The 19551-nt window shown below is 41.7% G+C and overlaps 1 protein-coding gene across 2 annotated transcripts in view; it reads right to left on the minus strand.

The window, feature by feature from the left end:
- ENTREP2 (endosomal transmembrane epsin interactor 2) overlaps window positions 1–19551 on the minus strand; it is a 461086-nt gene that overhangs the window by 73585 nt on the left and 367950 nt on the right. Inside the window, exon 4 of one of the 2 annotated variants that reach the window (XM_047086770.1) lies at window positions 2302–2436. The exons of the other annotated variant lie outside the window; for it this stretch is intronic. Coding sequence (XP_046942726.1) covers window positions 2302–2436 — 135 coding nt within the window. The remainder of the gene's footprint in view (window positions 1–2301; window positions 2437–19551) is intronic. 2 annotated transcript variants of the gene reach the window in all.

A 19551-nucleotide genomic window follows, 5' to 3' on the forward strand; every position in this document is an offset into this window, starting at 1 on the left:
AAGCTAGAGGACGGCAGTAAACAGACCTTCCCTTCCAAGTGTCTTTCATCTACCAGATTCCAGATGAAACTCAGCTCCCCACCCTATACACTCAAGGCCATTGCTCTCATTACCGGCCTTCAGCTGGGGGGCAGGCTGCTCACTGCTCCCTCTTTTTCAATCATAAATCCTCCTTATTCTGAGCCTCATGCCACCAGCTCTGACAGTTCCTACATCCGGAGAAGTTTTTTTTAAACAAATTTATTCAGAAGTTTGGTGTAGTCTTTCTCAGGCCTTCAGCTCTCACCATTGTCTTGGGCAATTTGAACACCCATGGGGATGAGCCGTTTGAGAAGACTCCCCTGCACTGACTTGAACTGTTTAGGTCTCCTTCACTTTGTTTCATTGTAGTTATCCCCTCCCAAGTAGTTTCCTCATCAGGGCACCAGAGCCAGGGGCACTGGGAAAGGGTGGGACTGCAGGCTTGTCAGCCCAGCCTGGGCCTTCTTAGAGGGAGCACTGTGGTTCCAGCACCATCTTTCAGGCCACAGCCACTCCTCAGGGGATAGAGAGTCAAGAAGACAGGTCCTGGGAGGGTCCCACTGAGTACAGGTGTCATAAAGGACTCCAAGGTCTTGGGACTTCAGACCAAATACCTCTAGCCCATCAACTGAGTGGGACATGACATAGCTATTTAACTGCATGCACACACCCATGTGGCCTCCAGACTGCAAGATTCCCTGGGGGATTTGTCCACTCTTCCAGGGGGCAGTGACTGCACTGTAATTTAATTATAATTACCTATTGTCTTGTTATAGGCAGCAAGAAATACCCTTTAAAAATTTCTTTTAATTAAAAAAAATTTTTTTTAAGTTAAAAAAAATGTTTATTTAGTTTGAGGGACAGACAGAGAGTGCCAGCCAGGGAAGGGCAGAGAGAGAGAGGGAGACAGAATCCCAAGGAGGCCCTGCATGGTCAGCACACAGCCTGAAGCAGGGCTTCATCCCATGAACTGTGAGATCGTGATCTGAGCTGAAATCAAGAGTCGGATGCTCAACCGACTGAGCCACCCAGGTGCCCCTCTTTTTGTTTTTGTTTTTTTTTTTTTTAAATACGGAAAGAAAAATTCAGGAGGTGACTTAGGAGTTGTCAGAATGAGATCTCAGAGTGAGCACTAGCTGCCCATGTCCCCATTCCAGGAGGGCTGTGAAAGGCCACGGTGGGCCTCAGAAACTGACCCTGTGCAAGCCCATAGTGAGAGAAACCATGGTTGTGTGCAACGTGAGGTGGCAAGAACCACCTTGCACATAAGAGGACAGGCCCTTGAGTGCTGCAGTCTGGGTTCCTCTGAGCCTCCTGGATCTGTTACTCTGGAGGGCTGCTGGAACCACTCTGCGAGAGGAAGTCAGTCCCACCCTGTACTTTAGGCACATTTCCTATCTCTCTTACGTCACTGCCCATTTGCCACATGTTTTCACAGTGCCCTGGACTAATAGGGAGCTCGCCCAAACCAACAGGTCATTGTTGCCAGCATTTGGAATGACACCCAGGTACTCAATTCCAGAGGGCAACACTTTCCTTCTTTCTCCCCCGATTCTAGGGTGACTCTTCGAGTCTCCAGTTCCCCACATACTGTGTTCCCTATGGACATACTCTAGAGCTCCCTACATACAGTAAATACAATTTTATCACCATAAAGCATTCCTTTGACCTTGCTGCATCCTTTTAGAAAAGTTTTAGCACATTTTCACCCAGGGAAAAGAGAAGAACTGGGTTCATTGTTCATATGCATTTTTAAGCAGCCAATTTTGGTTTTCAGGAGAAAAAAAAACTTGCAGGAAGAAAAAGAAAGGAATAATATAAACAATTTTCCATGTCATTTAAAAAAAATCAGATGCTGTACACAAGAATAGATTGCTGTGGGAAATTGTAAAATGTCTTTCTCCAAATATCTTTTAAAAAGGCAAAATAAATGCCCATCTGTTCCCTGATGGTGTACCAGCAAAAATGTTAGAAAAGCAGTAGAATGCATCACATCCACATTTGTAAAGACCTGTTTCAACCATTCATATCCTACTCCACATATGTCAGAGGCAGGAAAGTGAAATGGTAAAAATGGAAAACGAGATCCAGAAAGCAACACCTTTAAAGTGAAAATCTATAATCCTATAAAATGTTCTCCGGAAAGATATTCCCTCTTGCATTTCAGCTACAGAGATGAATTAAGAAGTGGAAGGAATAGATACATGAGTAAAGCCCTCCTAAAATGTCTGTAAATGCATGGGATGGAATGCATGAATAAGCAGTGCCCTTGGCCATCACCTTCAACGTCAGCCTCACGGCGTTGCAGTCCTCCTGCAGCGGATTCAGCTTCAGCGTCTCCCCAAGGTTGCTGCAGCCGGATGACTGGTGCTGCATTTCACAGCAGACACACACCCCGACACTGTCAAACTTAATCTAGACAGAGGAACACAGACAGATCTCACAATTAAAATGGCATTCTGCCCTGGCGGGTACACTTGAACTACACAATTAAGATCACGTGAAAATGCCTCAGTTCAGAGCACCCTGGTTCAGTTTTCTTTAAGTAATAAAGCCAAATGATTTATCTTGACAAAAGCCATGGAAACACACACACACACACACACACACACACACACACACACACACCAGGAGGAATAACTTCAAATTCCGATTTTCAAAGCAATTAATGAAAAAGAAAAAAATAAGCTTGAAGAAACCTAAGCGATAGTAACAGACAGTTACAGAGGAGTCACAGAAAGAGATTAAAGTAAATGAACAGAAGGGCTCCTGGGTGGCTCAGTCAGTTGAGTGTCCGACTCCTCTTGATTTTGGCTCAGGTTATGATCTCATGGTTTGTGAGTTCGAGCCCTGCATCGGGCTGTGTGCTGACACTGCGGAGCCTGCTTGGGATTCTGTCACTCTTTCTCTCTCTGCCTCTCTCCTGCTCTCTCTCTCTCAAAAATAAATTAAAAATAAACATTAAAAACAAAAGGAAATGAACAGAATGCTACTCCTATTGAGTTATGTATGGAGACATGTTATCGTAGCTCTGTCTTGGCATGTTCCGCTCCCCGGGTCAGCAATTTCCTGACTATAATGTCATGGCCTATCAAACTCCTACTCATCTGTCAAGACCCAACTCCCATGTCATCCTTGAGGCCTTGTCTGGTTTTCCCTCTCCGGAGCTGCTTGCTTCTTCTCTGGACAGCGTACTCCGCCCCCAGATCTGCTGGAGACTTATTTTATCTAGCTGTAGTTATTTATGTCCTGTGTGCTCCCCGAGGGCAACCACCACATGTTACAGTCACAGGATTCACAATGTGTAAGGTGTGGCATTTCAATAAATGCTGTGTAAATAAACATGTCTTGGAAAATTAAAAACCAGGGAAGGAAAAAATGCAATTCAAGTGTTTTGAAAGCTTGGAGCCCAGGAGGAAACCCTCAGAGCACGCCTGTCCCCCCACCCCCCCTGCAGCCTGAAGTGGACTGGGCATCACCAGCCTGCAGAAATGAGAAGTCACTGCCTTCTGCAACTCACAGCCCTAGGCACCCACCCTCACTGACTTGTTCCCATTGCTGGCTGAGTCCTCCACGCCTAGCTGCTGTCACCTACACACCCAACTGCTCACTAACACAGACTTCCAGGGAAGTGAAATAAAAAGGGACAGCCATAGGTCAAGGGTATTGTCCAGGGCCAAATTTTCATCTTTTAAACCTCAAGTTAATTTATCCTTTACCTACTTTATGCTTCAATTTCTGCTCTTTTAATTTGATCTAAAATGATGACTGACAGACTGGAGGAGAAGAACTGAGGGCGGAGGCCAGCAGGAGGAGAGCCATACCTGCACCAACCACTGCCAGGAGCCTCCGCCACTCCACCTACGGGCCGGGGGCCGGGGGCCGGGAAGGTTGCTTTTGCTTTTAATGCTTTTAGTGATGTCTCCAGTCTCCGGAGTTGAAGTCCACCCTGAGCATGGAGTCCAGCTGAGGGAGCCCTAACAACACTATCACCCATAACAACATTCCACAGTGGAGGTGCACAGGAGGTGTGCAGGGCCAGGTCGTTCAGTACAAGTCCCCCCTTTGTATGAGACAGCCTGTCCTGCTAACCCACAGAACACACAGAACTCAGGGACAGCTGGGATTGGGCCCCTCAATCCCACACACCAGATGTGTGCTTTGGGCAAGGCCCCTTCCTGCTGGCTGGCCAGGGCTGGGCTGAGGCTGTGGGGACTTTGTTCCCTAACAGACCCCTCAGACAGGTTCTCCTCCAACTAGAGATGCCATGAAATCAAGAAGGACTGAGAAGTCAGTCATTGCTCTTGCAATGGGAACTGTTTTGTGGTGGTCTCAGCCTATTGATAGTGATGCTATTGATCAGGAATGCCTGGAGGCACTCACCTGGGCCCATGCTACCTGTGATGAGCTCCCCACAGACACTTGTGGCTAGACCAGCCCTGTGGTTCTTGAAATGATTGCAAAACACTCCTCAGCAACAACTGTCAGGGAACTTTGACAAAACAAAGCTTATTGGCTGCAGTTCCTGGAGGGGACACAGCATACCCAGGGCCATGTAGTGATGTCATGATAGGGGGTGAAGGTAGAGGGGGCCTGGGGCTCTGCCTTTACTGTGGTCCAGGGTGGGGTGTTTAGGGCTTCACGGGTTTGTTCTTTATTGGTGAGTTTAAACCCTAAGAGCAGGAATTAGGGCATTGGAAGGGAAAAGCAGGATAACTCAAGAGGTCAGTTATCTGGGTCGCCCAGCGGGGAGGGAAACTTCATGGCTGGGGCAGCCTGGCTCCTTATTTGTTGTGTGGCTTGTAACTCTGGGCAATGTGTTTATTTGAGATGGAGGTCTTTGAAATGAATACCTTGACAATCAAAAGCTTAATGTCAGGCACTTAAACTGTAGAAACTCTTTCCCCAGAGATCCACTCTATTCCCCCTGATGTCCCACTTTTGCCTTTCCCTATTCGCTCCCTCCCTCCGCCCCACCCTGGATCCCCCTCACTCTCCTCTGCTCTCTCCCCTGACCATAGCATTTACCACCTTCTCACATGCCCTGAGATGGACTCATTCTGTTTATCTTCTGTTCCGCCCATCAGAGTGTAAGCGAAGGATCTGGGTCTGTCTTATTCACAGATGCACGCAGAACTTACAACAGTGCTGGCTGGGAACGGCTCTCTCTCCCAATCTCTCCATTGCTGCCTGCCGCCCTGGCTGAACAACATGAGGTGCAGCCTGTTTGGCATGAACAGATCCCTGGAAAGATGCAGCACATCGCATGGTCCACTAGCTACACTCATGTAAATAGCTTATCACATCGCACTCTGTGGGGATAAAACAACCTAACGCTGGAAGAGGAAGGAGGAGATAATTTTCGGGGGAGCAGACAGGTCTAGGTAAGTCTCCTTCAATGGAACAGAAAGGCCTGAAACAAGATTCTCAAGGCACCCATCGCCAAGTCTGCATAATAAATTTGAAATGGTGTCTCATGCTAGATACTTGTTAAAGTATGCCTGCTCTGAATTCAAAGCCACAGCCCAGTACTTGCTACAGAGCACACAACGATTTTTTCCAACTGAAGAATTAAGATTCTATAATCAGGGAAAATCTATTTAAGCTACAGTAAGTACCTAGTGCCTCAGGTAATGCCCAAGACCAATCATCACCCACATGAGTAAATGCACATCCCAGCAATTTACTGTGACCAACTCTGTTGTGCTGTGGCTGGGGTTTAATTTAATTTTAATGTATTTTAATTTTAATTTAATTTAAATGTAAAAAAAACCCACTTATACGATCTTTAGAAAAAAAACACTGCAGAAAATCTTTAGGATCTAAGGCTAGGCAAAGAGTTCTTGGAGTAACACCAAAAATATAATGAGCAAAAATTGACTTTTGTGCTACAAATGACCCGTTACAAGAATGAAAGACAAACTATCGACCGTGAGAAAATATGTGCAAACCACATAGTCAAATAAACCATGTACTATATATGATCTTTGTCTTTTATTCTAAAGTCTTAACTGTTTTTGTTTTATTGCTTGTTTAGTGTCCTATGTGCTTGTCTCTAATTCACCCCCAATCTCCCCAAGAGAACTGAAAATATACCCTGAGTGTAATCCTACTCATCAGATGTTCTGTCAGCTTTATTTTCTTCTTAGAGACAGTTCCATGAAGCCTCTCTGTCCTGCTTTAATCTGGACTCGTCAATCTATAAGTGGTCTGTCTACACTAGTCATGTACATGCTGGGACATTTTTCTTTTATCACCTCGAATTCTCTTTCCATTGTTAGATCCCCTCTTCTCTTGTGTCTTGGCTTACGATCTCATTTTGGGGGAAGTAAGTTCCTTTAGTACTTTCCTGTCTAAAATTACAAAGACTGAAACTCCCAAGAATATGCCAGGATGTGGAGCACTGGGGACCCTCAGGCAGGTCTAGTGGGTGTGTAAATTGGCACAGCCACTTCGAAGAATGGTTAGACCTTGTCTACTTTTTACTATGGCACTTAGGATGAAGTTGTTATTTTTACCCATAGATATCTAATTGTTCCAACACCATCTGTTGAAAAGACTATCTTTTCTCCATTGCTTTTGACCTTTGTCAAAAATCAGTTGGGCATATTTCTGGGTTTTCTGTTGTGTTCCATTTATCTACTTATCTCTCTTCCTTGACTCCTGTGGCTATAAGTCTTGAAATAAAATTGATGCCTCCCCTTTCGTTCTTTTTCAAAATTGTTTCTTTGCCTTTCTGTATACATTTTAGTATAAAATTGTCTACGTCTACAAAAAAAAAAAACTTGCTGGGGTTTTGATAGGAATTGCATTATGTTTGCATATCAATTTGAGGAGAATTTATAACATTGCTATGCTGATTCTTCCAATTCATGAGGACAGTATGTCTCTCCACTTACTTAGAATTCTTTGATTTACTTCATCATCATTACGTAGTTTTTCAGTGTACATGTCTTGTACATATTTTGTTAGATTTACCCCTGCGCACTTTCTGAGTGATTATAAATAGGACTGTGTTTTCAATTTCGGTGCCCATAGACTTATTGCTAATATAGAGAAATACAATTGAATTCTGTATGTTTATCTTGTATCCTGTGAGCTTGCTGAACTCACTGATTAGTTCTAAGGGATTATTTCTGGAGATTCCTTGGGATTTTCTATGTATACACTCATGTCATCTACAAATAAGGTTAGTTTTATTTCTTCCTTTCTGATTTGTATGCTTTAATTTGCTTTTCTTACCTTGTTGCATTAACTAGAACTTCTAGCACTATATATACTACATTGAACGATAGTGGTGAGGACAGGCATGCTTGCTTTGTTTCTGATCTTAGGGGGAAAGTTTTCAGTCTTTTCCCATTAAGTATTGTGTTCACTGTAGGGTTTTTGTAGATGCTCTTTTTCAGGTTCAGGAAGTTCTCCTTTAAGTCCATTTTTCTAAGGATTTATTTATCATGGAAGGATATTCAATTTTGTTAGTGCTTTTTCTGTATCAGTTGATCTGACCATGTGATTTTCTTCTTTCATCTATTAATATCATAGATTACATTGATTGACTTTGGAATATTGAACCAGCCTTGCATCCCTGGAATAAACCCCTCTTGGAGATGATATGTAATTTTATTTATATATGCTGAATTCTACTTTCTAACATTTTGTTAAGGATCTTTTCATCTATGTTAATTAGTGATATTGGTCTCTAGTGTTCTTTTACTGTATTCTCTCTCTGGTTGTGGTAGATCATAATACTGGATTCATAAAATCAACTTGGAAGTATTCACTCCTATTCTATTTTCTGGGAAAGAGTATGTGAAAATGGTGTTAATTCCTTTAAATATTTGGTAGACTTATCCAGTGAAAACTATCTGGGCCTAGAGATTTTGTTTTGGGGAGTTTTTAAATTAAAAGTTTAATTTCCTTAATAGTTATAGTGTAATTGAAACTGTTTAATATTGTGTGAGTTATGGTAGTTTTGTGTTCTTTAAGAAGTTGATCCATTTAATCTATGTTGTTAAATTTATTTGTGTAAAAATGTTCATATTATTCCCTTATTATCTTTTGATGTCTGCGGAGTCTGAAGTTACGTTCCCAGTTCATTCCAGACATGGTAATTTGTGTCCTTTATCTTTTTTTTCTTAGGGGAGCTTTGTCAATTGTGTTGATCTTGTCAAAGTATCAGCTCCTTGTTTCATTGGTTTTCTCAATTGTTTTCTTGTTTGTGATTTCACTGATTTGTGCTCTTATCTTCTTTGTTTCCTTCTTGCTCTGGGTTGATTTTCTTTCTTCTCTAGTATCTTGAGGTAGGAAGTTAGGTTATTGATTTGAGACCTTTCCTTGTTTCTTATGAAAGCAACTAGTGCTACAAATTTCCCTAGTATTACTTTAGCTGCATCCCACATATTTTGATATGTCATGCTTTATTTTCATTCCTTTCTAAATATATTTGGATTCCCTTTGAGGCTTCTTTTTGATTCATGGATTATTTAGAAGTGTGCTGTTTAACTTCCACATGTTTAGAAATATTCCCCATAATAGCAAAGGAAACTTACACTGTGAGTAAGATGAAACAGTAAATTAAGGCAACCATGTAAATACCCTAGGGCAAGAATAGAGACAGGAAATAAAGCATTTATACAAGTAAAGAATTCTAAGGAGGAAATAAGGAATTATAAACTATAAACAGGACACTTACTATTATAATGGTTTTAGAAAACAGAGAATCTTTTCTTCCTAATTGTTTTTTTTCCACTATGGGTAAATTATCATTATTTTAATGGCTTACTTCAAGATTTTTCTTTGTCTTTAGTTTTCTTAAGTTTGACTATGGTGTGTCTTGGTGCAGATTTCTTTGGGAGCATCCTGTTTGGATTTGCTCAGCTTCTTGAATTTTTAGGTTAATGTCTTTTGCCAAATTTGGGGCATTGTCAGCCATTATTTCTTCAAGTATTTTTCAGCCTTACTTTTTAAAAAAAGTTTATTAATTTATATTTTTGGGGGGGGGAGAGAGAGAGAGAGCGCAAGCATGGGTGGGGGAGGGGCAGAGAAAGAGGGAGAGAGAGACTCAAGCTGGCAGCGTGAAGTCTAATGCAGGACTCAAACTCATGAACTGTGAGATCATGACCTGACCTGAAATCAAGAGCCCACGCTTAACTGAGCTACCCAGGTGCCCCAGCCTTGCTTTTTTAATCCTTTCTTTCAGTAACTCCAGTGACATGAATGTTAGACCATAAACCACTGAGTCTCTCTTCATTTTTGTTTCTAGTCAATTTTCTCTCTGGTGTTCAGTTTGGGTACTTTCTACCTACTGTTCCATTTTTCTGTTCACTGATTCTTTTCTCATTCCCCTTCATTCTGACATTGAGCCCAGCTATGGAGCTTTTTATTTCATTCATTTTTGAGTTCTAAAATTTTCATTTGGCTCTTTAGATCTTCTATTTTTTTACTGAGACTTTTTATTAATTCATTTATTTCAGGAATGTTCATAATTGCTCATGGAGGCATTTTTATCATGGACTATATATGAACATATGAAAGTCAAAGCAATAAAACTGTGAGAGGATGATAAGAATACCTTCATGTCCTTGGAGTAGGAAAACACTTCTTAAGCATGATTCAAAATGTATTAATCATAAACAAATGACAAATGTATTTGAAATGAAAAACTTTTCATAAAATAATACCCAAATGAGAGTAAAATAGAAGATTTTGCATTACATGCAAGTACAGAAAACTTATATCCAAAACAAACAAAAAACCCCTCACTTAAACATTAAGGAAAAGACAACCCAATGTGAAATGTGATAAGGAGCCCCACCACAACAGTAATCTGAAAAATAGAAATCAAAATTATAATATGATGTTGGTTACACTCTTACCAGAATGGCTAAAATTGAAAAATAATTACAATAGACAATACCAAATGATGATAAGGATGTGAAGCAACAGGAACTCTTATACATTGCTGATGGGGTTGTGAACTGGGACAACAACTTTGGAATACAGTTTGGCATTATCCATTTATATTAAAGATTTCTACCCAATCTAATGTAATATCCTAATTGTAATATCCTAGTGACTATCCTCACTGGGAACAGAGAGGCAGCAGTGAATTGGGAGCGCATAAGGAGGGCCTTGGGTTTCTGGAAGTGCTTTATTTGTAGATTTTAGTGGAGGTCACATGCATATTTGCCTCATGATAAACTGCTGAGCTTTATATTTTTGTTTTGCAGACTTTCTTAAATATGTTTTATATTCTCAAGGAAAAAGGTTAAAAATGAATGGCCTGCTTGAAAATAAAATGTAAAACTTAAATCAGGAAAAGAACAAAACCAAGTTTACAGAAAATAGCAAAAAAGAATTTAACATAAAAAGCGAGAGTAATGGAATAGAGGATAGGAATAAAGATATTAGGATAATAAAGCCTAAAGATAATTCTTGAATAGACAAACCCCAGGTAGGACTAAACAAAAGAAAACAAAACAAAAGCCAAAGCAAACATGATTAGAAATGAGAAAGGAGCTTTAAATATAGAATGTTGGAGATTTAGAGAATGGAGGCAGGTCTAAGGCCATAAATCCAAAAATCTAGAGAACCTGGATAATTTCATAGCAAAATATAAACTATTGTACTGAATCCAAAAGATGCAGTAAACCCAAAGTCCAATAACCATAAAAGATACTGGGAAGTCCAAAATGGTATTTCAAGCTGAGTTGCTTGTGACCTTTAATGGAAAGATAATTCCTATGTTTTAGCTAATGCAATAAGAAAATATTGTAAGTTGTGTAAATATTGGAAAAGACAGAATTGTCTTTCTTTCCAAATTTTATGATTGATTATCTAAAATAACCTAAGAGAATATACTAAAAAAACTGGAATTAAGATTATTTGTTATACTGATTATTAAAAATATGATACTAGTAACAACCAAATAAAAATAAAAATGGCAGGGGGCCTGGCTGGCTCAGTCAGAGGAGCATGCGACTCTTGATCTTGGAGTCATGAGTTTGAGCCCCATGCTGGGTGAAGAGATTACTAAAAAAAATAAAGAAAACTTAAAAAAAATTAAAAAATAAAAATGACAAACGTATTGTACTCAGTTAATAGTAACAAATACAAAATACCTAAAAACACATTAACATAAAATAAATTAAATATGAAAATAAAATGACCAATGGGAAGCTATATATAAAATCTTATTATGTAGCAATAACTCAGGTATAACAGATATGGGTCATTCTACTTGGCCGCCCAATGCCATTAAGCCTTCCTCCTCAGTTTGGGGAATACTCACCTTATGAGTCGGTCTACCTTCTCCAGAAATGCTTTCCAGGCCTGCCTAATTGAGAGGGAGCCCTTAAAGGAGGGCTCCACTATGAGACACTCCTGCACAGGACTTAGGTGGGAGCTTGGGACACAGGTATGTACTGCACGGACTCCATTCTGAAATAGGGGGCAGCAGACACAGCCAGTTTCCAGAGGAGGCAGGAAGTGAGGTTCTGGAGACAGTATCCAAAGCCTAGGGTCAGCAGGGTCACACTACTGGCCCCGTGACTATGGGGTCTTCCTCAAAGCAGTTCCTGAGTATAATTTGAAGCATCTTTCTTTTCCTGGCCTTATAGCCTCCAAACTTGGTTTCTGGCTGTCCTGGAGACTCTGTGAACTCTTTGGGTCCCTTCTAGGTGAAAACTAGCTTGAGTTGGCTTCTTTACTATGTGTCCTGACTGACACCTACTGCCTGAATCAATGAAGGTGCACAGCCTATTCCTAAATGGAAAGATGTAATATCCTACAAACTGCCGATCCTTCCCAAGGAATGCACACTTGTGCTGGCATTCCAATCAGAATCCCAATGGAGTGGATAGAACTGGACAAAATAATTTTTTGATGTTTATTCATTTATTTTGAGAGAAAGAGAGAGAGAGAGAGAGAGAGAGAGAGAGAGAGCAAGCATGAGTGGGGAAGAGGCAGAGAGAGAGGGAGAGAAAATCCCAATCAGGCTCCACACTCAGCATGGAGCTCAGAGTGGGGCTCCATCTCACAGCCATGAGATCATGACCTGAGGCAAAGTCAAGAGTCAGACGCTTAACCAAGGCACCCAGACAAAATCATTTTAAAGATTTATAAAATCTTTATAAATCTTTATAAAATCCACACTCAGCATGGAGCTCAGAGTGGGGCCCCATCTCACAGCCATGAGATCATGACCTGAGGCAAAGTCAAGAGTCAGATGCTTAACCCAGGCACCCACACAAAATCATTTTAAAGATTTATAAAATAACAAACATGTAAGAATTATCCAAAAAATTTTTGAAAACCAAAAGAGATAATGGGAGAGCAGTGGATGTCTTAACAGATATTAATGTTGTAATCAAAACACTAAAGTCATGGCTTAAAAATAAATAAAGAGTTCAATGGGATAGAACAATTTCAGAAATCAGACTGATAATCTATAGGAAATTAGTAAATGAAAAACATGGCATTTCAATTCAGTAGGAAAAAGACAGTTTGCTTAATAATAGTGCTGGCATAGTAAGCTATTCATCTATAATTGTCTCAACATAAAAATAAAATATATTTGACTAAGAATCTAAATTAAAACAATAAAAACTCAGGAAAATGTAAAAGGATGGTTGCACAAACATGGGGTGCAGAGTCCTTTTAACGGCAAACCAAGAATCTCAGAAAGCTAGAAAAGTCTCAAAATAAAAGATAAGAACAAAGGCTCTGGCCAGCCAGGCCTGGAGTACAAAGCAATCACAATACACACAATGTCCACCAAGGCTGCTAACCTTCTAGGTTATGGGTCTAGAGCTCCTAGATATGTTTTCAGGAGATGAGCAAAGACTTAATATTCCTAATAGCTTTAGGAATGAGAAAGGGAACATAAATACAAATGCAGAGAGGATTAAAAAGGAGAAGAAAACGCTAGGAATAACTTTGCGCCAACAAATTTGAAAATCTAGAAAAAATAGATGATTTTCTATGCAAACATCAATTGATAAAATTGGCAATGTGAAAAACAAAACAGACTGGAACAGCCAGGTTTGCAAAAACATGAACAGACTATGAACCATAGAAGGAATCTTACAAGGCGGCAGCTAAGGACATCTAAGTGGCCTAAAACATGTGCCATCTTCTTTGGATGCACAGCTGGGATAAGGTCCCTCATTTCCCTCACTTATTGGTGACTTTCCTAAAGATCCCAAGTTCTGGAGAAGAACTCCAGTTGGAGCAGCTTGGTTCACAGGCCTGCCTCATGGCTGAGTAGGTGCTGGGCACCAGAAATGCACATAACAGGGAGACATGTTGCCCAAAAGAAAGTGGGCCAAATGGTCCTCCAGAAAGTCGCATCTGGTTTAGAGTCTAATCAACTCATAAAAAGAAACTATAAGAAATGAATCAAATGCTTGTTTTCCTTTTCTTCTACCCATGTAACTATATTAATACACGAGAGTCAAATTACAGTCTGGCAAGTTCACATCATGCCATGACCACTGGCTAACAGGCACCACTGGGGATTCACAACCTTGGGATCTGGGAGCATGGCCTTTGGCTCTGATGTGTCCTTCCACTTTGATCAACTGGACAAAGTGTCCAGAGTTCTGATATAGTCTGCTTTCTCACATCTCAAAAACATGCAAGGAATTATTTCACATGATCATGCCTCTACCTTGGTACGAAGACTGAAGGAGCTCATGTAAATGGCAAGACTGCTTCCTCGGGGCGGGGGGGGGGGGGGGAAGGAAGGGAGAGGCCTGGCTTGGCTGGGAAGCAGAGATTATCACGTCAAATAACCCTTCAGTGACCCCGGGGAATAGACATCAAAATAAATCTTTTCCATCAGTTGTTTCACTGAGTTTGTGATTAATTGTAAGAAAAATTCTGGAAACCTCCCGATCAGTTCTCTGACCTCAACATCTTGGGTGTGCGGAAGGCTGACAGATTTATTTCAGGAGTGCCCCCACAGTGTTCGGGTCACTGGGAACAACACAGCAGAGCTTTGCAAATGAAGCTGCAGTAATTTTTCATGAATCTCTTTGGAGCATTTAACAGCCAGCCTGCCCCCCCCACCCCTTATTTATGGTCCATCAGCCTGTCTGGGAGTACAAAGGGCTTAGACAACAGAGAAGGATGCCCCTGGATTCTTTTAAGAAGCACAAACGAGACAGATAGGTGACCTTCAGACACTCCTAAAAGGAACGCAGTGGGGAAGGCTGAACCTTGGGGGCAGCCCACGGACCCTGGGGACGCTCACTGGGCAGACCGTCCTTGAGGGTGACGAGCCTGCTGAGCCACAGAGAAAAGCAAAGCATGAGGGACAGAGTCATATCCATTCAGGGTCCTGTCTGCTAAAGAATGACCCAGGACAAGTCACAGAAGTTCTCTGAGCTTCGCACTCTTGGGGTAAAAGTGCAAAGTGCAAATATTGTTAGTTGTTAGTGTTTTCATTTTATTACTTTAATTGGAGAATAGGTTTGCAAAAATTCACCACTACTTTTGAATACTTTTAGCATTACATCAGTTTTGCAGACATTCTCATTAATCTGTCAAATCTGACAAACTCAAGAACTCGGCTCAGCCAATCCCAGTCCTGCTTATTCTGAGTGACCCCTCTGTTGTTCTGTGGCCACCCTGCTGTTGACAGTGGAGGGCTCCTAAAACACAGGCCCTATTGATGTAGGACTAGGTAGCTCTCATACTGGTGGACACTCAGGACACTGAATGACACTGACAAGACCCCAGAAACTCCAGTAATGATGCTACAACCTGACAAATCCTGAGAACATTATGCTGAGTGAAAGAAGTCAGACACAAAAGGCCACACAGTATAGGATTCCATTCATATGAAATGTCCAGCACAGTAAAATCAATAGACAGAAAGTAGATTAGTGGTTGTTTGGGGCTGGGGGTGGAGGTGGGAATAAGGACATAGGGGGATGATGCTTAGGATATGGGGTTTCTTTTCGAGGTAATGAAAATGTTCTAAAATTGTGGTAATGGTTACACATATTGGTGGATACACTAGAAACTACTGAATTGTACACTTTAAATGAGTAACCAGTGTGATATATGAATTATATCACAATAAAGGTGTTTGAAAAAAAGAAACAATAACCATCACATTGTGATAATTACTGACTTAGCTTCAATGTTCTGCCATAATGTTTAATATTCACAAGAGTGCCATGAACACAGAAAGTTTAAGACCAACGAACTCTACCTTCTCCATCACGGTCTCCCTCCTGAATGTGACATTGCTGGGAGTTCAGCATTAGCGGGACTCTCTGGGCTGGTGACAGCAGGACTACCCCCTTCCTTCCCAAGCATCTGAATCTATTTGCCACAGGAGCCCCTGCAGCTGGCACCCTTTCCTGGCCTTTTAGGCTCTTCCTTGCTCCGGAGGCAGTAGGGACTGGAGCGTCTGCTCCCGTGAGAGGCAGAGGGTTCCTGCCAGGCTTGGGGATCCAGCCAGCCCATCACGATCACTCCAGCTTCCCTGCCAAGCCAGTGACACAGCCCCACATGCTACCCCTCCTGACCTGGTTCTCCTTCAGGGGCTTAGTAAGTTGTTCCTAGGCAGGGATGGGATTGAGATGGGTTAGGGTAGCCTGTCCTTACAATCATGGCTTGTAACCTGTTATTCTGACTTTGAAAATACAGAAATAGGGGCACCAGGGTGGCTCAGTCAGTTAAGCATCAGGTCATGATCTCACCAATCATGGGTTCAAGCCCCGCATCGGGCTCAGCACTGTCATAGCACAGCCTGCTTCGGATTCTCTGTCTCCCTCTCTTTCTGCCCCCACCTCCCAATATAAACATTAAAAGAAAATACAGAAACACCTAAGTCTCAGCTTTATTTCTTAAAATTGAAATACCTCCAACATCTAACCTTGTGTAAATTTAAGGTGTACCACATCTCAGCAGTAGTTCTGGTATATCCATGACTCTGCCTCCGCTGGTCACCTACCCTGGGGAAGAGAGATGCAATAGCTTCTGCAGAACCAGCCTGCTGACCAAGCAGGAGCAAGGACAACAGCTTCATGAGAAAGTTACTACACAACTGACCCACGCAGAGAAGCCAGGAAGGAACCCAAGTCCAACCTGCAGACCATGGCTTGTGTGGGAGTTTAAAAAACCAGTATCTTCAATTCCCATTAGCTTATAAGGTCTCAGACAAAAAAATAATAAATAAATAAATAAATAAATAAATAAATAACTCTCTGAGACCATAATAACTAACTAACTAACTTTCTGAGACCATAAGCCAAATCAACATCTAATGGCCTAGAAGAGATGCCACAGCATATAGAACTGTGTCCCCCTCTACAGCCCCCTGACCACATTCCAGATGTGGATGGCTTCTGCTTTCTTGTGATTTGGGTTTCACATAGGTGGGCCTTGGCTGATATTTTTTTCTTAAAGAGAAAATGATCCTTTTAAAGTGTAACCATGTAATTAAGCAATTTATTTTAGAACATTTTCGCCAAGAGAGCAATAAGTAATGACAAAAACTATTAATAATTAGTTATAGGTTTCCTACCACTTTTTATTTCTTGGGAAATGTTTGGGATTTTAAAAAACTCACAGCCTGAATCTTGAATATTTTGAAAGAAAAATGCAAAGAATGTCAAGTAAACAGGTATATACATATAGGATACACTGATTCTACCTCACCTTAAGACTTTGAAATGGGAACACCTTTTTCATTAGCGAAGTTGATTTTTTTAAAGTTTATTTATTTTTGAGAGAGAGACAGAGCATGAGCAAGGGAGGAGCAGAGAGAGAGGGAGACACAGAATCCGAAGCAGGCTCCAGGCTCCGAACTGTCAGCAGAGAGCCTGATGCAGGGCTTGAACCCATGAACCGTGAGATCATGACCTGAGCCGAAGTCAGATGCTTAACTGACTGAGCCACCAGGCACCCTGCAAAGTTAATTCTTAAACCAACTCAGTTACCGTGATACATTATAAAGATGGATTTACCCTTAGAAAACCTTTTCAAATACATTTTTCAAATAATCTAAAAATATGACAAAGTTAGAAATTTCTACATTCTTAAGAAATATAAAGTGAAATTTCCTATGTTCCTACAGGGTTTAAAAGGGTAAATATAGGGGCACCTGGGTGCTCAGTCAGTTAAGTGTCCAACTTCACCTCAGGTCATGATCTCGCAGTTCGTGAGTTCAAGCCCTGTGTTGGGCTCTGTGCTGACAGCTCAGAGCCTGGAGCCTGCTTCAGATTCTGTCTCCCTCTCTCTGTCCCTCCCGGTTCATGCTCTCTCTCTCTAAAAAATAAACATTAAAAAAAAGTATTAAAAAGAAAAGGGACGGGCACCTGGGTGGCTCAGTTGGTTAAGCATCCGACATCAGCTCAGGTTATGATCTCACAGTTCATGGATTCGAGCCCTGCATCGGGCTCTATGCTGACAGCTCCGAGCCTGGAGCCTGCTTCGGGTTGTGTCTCCCTCTCTCTCTGCCCCTCCCTCACTTGCACTCTGTCTCTCTCAAAGATAAATAGACATTAAAAAATTTTAAAAGAAATAAAAAGAAAAAAAAACAAAAGGGAGAATACAGGGGCACATGGGTGGCTTAGTCGGTTGAGTGTCTGACTCTTCTTGATTTTGGCTCAGGGTTGGGGGATCCTAGGGTTGTGGGATCATGCCCCACACTGGGCTCTGTGTTGAGCATGGAGCCTACTTAAGATTCTCTCTTTCTCTCCCTCTGCCCCCCTCCCCTGCTTGTGCTCTGTCTCCAAAATAATAATAATAATAGGTAAAATAAGATAAAAAGGATTGAAAAAAATGACTTTTGTTCAGCACTAAAATAAACATAAATATTTTGAAGTGAAATTTTCCAGCTGTCATATATGTTGATATATACACATGCATATTTACATTTAACTATACATGGACACAAAACCACTGTGTTGTGATGAATAATTGGTGTCTATGATGTGACAGTTACTGAAATCTGTGTGAGCCAGGAACTGTGTTAAGAACTTTGTATCTCTACTATCTTTACAAATGAGGAAAATGGGGCTCAGAGAGTGGCTTGCCTGAGGTCACAGAACTGGTCAGCAACGGAGGAGGACTGAATCCAGAACTTGTGCTCTAAGTACACATCATCCTTTCTCCACTTTTCCTGTGTTTCAGACACACCAAATTGCTTACGTTCCCAGGACAAGCTGAGACATTTTCTTTTTTTTTTTATTATTAAAAAAAACTTTTAACGTTTATTAATTTTTGAGAGACAAAACAGAGCATGAGCAGGGGAGGGACAGAGAGAGAGGGAGACAGAATCCAAAGAAGGCTCTAAGCTCTGAGCTGTCAGCACAGAGCCCGACATGGGGCTTGAACTCACTGACTGCGAGATCGTGACCTGAGCCCAAGTCAGACACTTAACTGACTGAGCCACCCAGGCACCCCATAGCTGAGACATTTTCATTCTCATTCTGCCCCTTATTACTAGTGTTTCTTCCCTGGACTGCCCCCTTGAACCAACTCCCTCCAGGAAACACATCCCTCAAGGCCCAGCTCAGCTGCCCTCCTTTGTGTAAACTTTCCTGATCTCCACAGTATGTCTAAAACCTTTGTCTTCTCTTCTCCCAGATTTGGCAGCTCATTTTTTTTTTAATGTTTATTTATTTTTGAGAGAGAGACAGACTGAGAGCAGGGGACAGGCAGAGAGAGAGGGAGACACAGAACCTGAAGCAGGCTCCAGGCTCTGACCTGTCAGCACAGAGCCCAATGCGGAGCTTGAACTCATGAACTGTGAGATCATGACCTGAGCCAAAGTCGGACACCCAACCGACTGAGCCACCTAGGCACCCCATGGCAGCTCATTTCTTAATGATAGCACTCACTTTAATTTGCTTTATGATGATTTTTTAACTCTACCTGTTTTTTTTCTTCCTAAAACACTGTTGTTAGAATTCTTGAGAGCTGGGACTTACTTGGTACGTCCTCCTCAGAAGGGATGGTGAACACAAGACACACATCCCATCCTTTCCCCCTTTGGCTGGTGGTAAAAACAGCTTTCATGCTTGCTCCCCATGGAGCCCAGACACAGCCTCAGATTCCTACTTAACACACTGCTCTTGGCACTTAGTGCCAGATGATGAAAACTAGCACATGGGTGAAACCCACATGCCATAGTAGATAGTGGCTACAAAAAATAAAAACCTGTTTCCAACTGAAGTACATAAGGATAAAACATTGATGCTCAGCTAAGGGAGAATTAGCCTATTCCTTAAACATGGATAGTCTACTCTGAAATGGCTAAGAAATGTTGGCACATAACGAGGCTCCCAAGTGCTCTCCTTGCCTCTCTGCCCGGCAGCTGGGAGAAGTGATTCTGCCCCCAGTGTTTCCGCCCCAAGTTACAGCCCGGGTTTGGGGGAGTCACCAGCACACAACAGACGTGAGATTCCTCAGCAAATGGATGCATGTACACTCCTGGTGGAAGTGAAGACAGCACAAACCACTCTGGAAAACTTGTTCGTCACCATCTGCCAAAGTCAAACACATGTGTAC

This window comes from Lynx rufus, unplaced genomic scaffold, assembly GCF_022079265.1.
Source record: "Lynx rufus isolate CCGP_SWC_20201006 ecotype Redwood Valley unplaced genomic scaffold, mLynRuf1.p SCAF_21, whole genome shotgun sequence".
In the NCBI taxonomy this organism is placed as follows: Eukaryota; Metazoa; Chordata; class Mammalia; order Carnivora; family Felidae; genus Lynx; species Lynx rufus.